The sequence below is a fragment of the Rosa chinensis genome, chromosome 1 (assembly GCF_002994745.2).
Source record: "Rosa chinensis cultivar Old Blush chromosome 1, RchiOBHm-V2, whole genome shotgun sequence".
NCBI classification, from domain to species: Eukaryota; Viridiplantae; Streptophyta; class Magnoliopsida; order Rosales; family Rosaceae; genus Rosa; species Rosa chinensis.
The window spans coordinates 32,074,699-32,076,962 of record NC_037088.1 but is presented as its reverse complement, the minus strand read 5'-3'; the positions used below and the strand labels follow the sequence as shown (position 1 = coordinate 32,076,962).

The 2,264-nt window shown below is 36.3% G+C and overlaps 1 protein-coding gene across 1 annotated transcript; it reads left to right on the top strand.

Moving 5' to 3' along the window:
* The first annotated feature begins 322 nt into the window (after positions 1–322).
* LOC112193783 lies at positions 323–1,607 on the top strand. The gene is made up of 3 exons (XM_040518311.1): positions 323–479; positions 855–1,038; positions 1,176–1,607. Exons 1-3 carry the CDS (start codon positions 382–384, stop codon positions 1,317–1,319), a joined length of 426 nt encoding a protein of 141 aa, XP_040374245.1. The 5' UTR covers positions 323–381; the 3' UTR covers positions 1,320–1,607.
* The last annotated feature ends 657 nt before the right edge of the window (positions 1,608–2,264 follow it).

Here is a 2,264-nt window from a genome sequence, read left to right as displayed (position 1 = left end):
TTAGGCCGCAAGGCTTGACACACTAGTATAGCTTTCAAGTGGACGTAGTCTCCCGCTCATGCGGAGGCGAACCACTATACTTCGCTTGTGTCGTTCTCTCTCTCTCTCTATCTCTTACTTATCGTTAATTAGATCCCCAACGGATCCAAGCATTAACAGGTGATGATCAGGCCGTCATCCAAAGTGATCATCAAGTTTCTTATTGTCATGCAAAAGCATGGTAAGTATCCATTACTTAAGCATAATTCATTACTTCTGTTTTTGTTAGTCCGTTTTTATGAATGTATGGATATTTATGTTTATGGTTTTCTTCTTTAGGATACATTGGAGAGTTCGAGTATGCTGACAACCACAGGTCTGGTAAAATTGTGGTCGAACTGAATGGAATGCTTAACAAGTGTGGGGTCATTAGTCCTCGTTTTGATGTTGGTGTTAAGGAGATTGAAGGTTGGACTGCCAGGTTGCTTCCTTCAAGACAGGTTAGTCAAGCATTAGCAGTTAGCTTTCTTCTCGGAAAAAAGAATTGCAGTGGTCTTTCAAGTTTAGAAATATGATATGATTTCGAGGCTCCGTTAAGTATACATATTTAATCTATAATTGTTGTTTTGAACAATTTTTTTGAAATTTTAAAAGATTAGCAGAACTCTAGGTGATTATATATAGTGTGGCCTTGAATTGTGATCATTCGTGCTCATCCTTCACTGGGCACTAGTGGTATAATTAGTTGCCTTGTTATGAATCAAATAGTGTTGTACATTTATACCCTTTTCGCACTCTTACCTTATTAAGTTCACCTTACAAATTTGATCCTGCCACTTTCAGTTGAGCTTACTGCTTTTTGTTTGATCTTGCAGTTTGGATATATTGTGCTCACCACTTCTGCTGGCATCATGGACCATGAAGAGGCTAGAAGAAAGAATGTTATTTCTTCGAGATGTTCCATATTATGTTTGTATGCTGTTTATTTCTCCGTTTGTTGAAATTTTCATGCTTGCAACCAAGATGCATGACCTATGTTTATGCAGGCACAAGTGGGAGGTGAGTGCACACATACATGTAGTGGGAAGTTAAACTCTTTTTGGCGTATAATTTAATAATTGGTACTTTCCATTATTTAGTTTCCTCCGCAAGTATCATTCTCGATTATACCTGATTGATCTACTTTGAAATTTCAGATTGTCAGGCAGTGGTTCCAACCTGTAGAGGCTTCAAGGTTGAGAACTAAAATCTGGAAGTTTCTCAAGGAAGAATTTCAAAATGCATCCAAGTCTAACTGCTCTAAAGAATCTTCTCCTTTGAGTGATGCTTCTGATGAATGAATTGACAAGTGGGATCCTTTCTGAATCTACACACAGTTGGTGCATATTGTCCAACCAGTCAATCAGTTAATCTGCCGTGAAAATGATCTTTTGAGTTTAGTAACTGGAAAAATTAGTCTGATTTCGAATTTTATGAAAGACAGGTAATACCATTGCTCAGAACAAGGCATAGATCTTAGTCATTTACATTACTGACCATTTTTGGCGAGTTAGAATCCTTCTCTAGGATGAGGCTTCAACTGTATAGTAGGAAACAAAAATAGTGAGGGTGGACTTTTCTAGGTAATGTTCACCATGTACAATGTAGCTGTTAAGTAGAGATATTGTTTCCATAAAAGTAATTTCCTCCATTTTGCTTTGTAATCTCTCTTTGTGTGTTTTCACCTTTATCTAGATATGCAGTTTTCAATTTTTTTACTTCTGCAGTTGTTTCATTTGATGCTAATTTGGTATGCAGCTTTTTAAAAGAAGAATGGAGCTATCTGGATCAAGAAGTTGATATTTCAGATCTAATAGTTTCAGAATGTTGGAAATGACTCCCTGACCATATTGAGGAGAAAAAACTTGTGGTAATTTCCGTCCTCAATGCCATATATTACACACCTTATCATATGGAATCATCATTAGTTCACTCACATTTGCCTTAGTCCTAGTTGTCAACTTTAATTAAGATCATAAAGCTCTTGAACTTTATTCTTGAACTTCAAATTTAGCGTTGCTAATAAGTTGGAATTCTGTTAAGAGCTATAACATACTCAGGTATCTCAAGTTGGGGTTTACTTGGTACGTATTTGGTTTCAGCTGGTTCTTATGGTGGTCTAAAACTATTGAAATGAAACTGAGAATAAATTCATTAAGATTAGTTTGCAGGTTGTAGCAACTAGCATGATGAGGATAAGTTACTTGTTACTTTTGTATGTAAACTTGTTGAATCATGCAGGATCA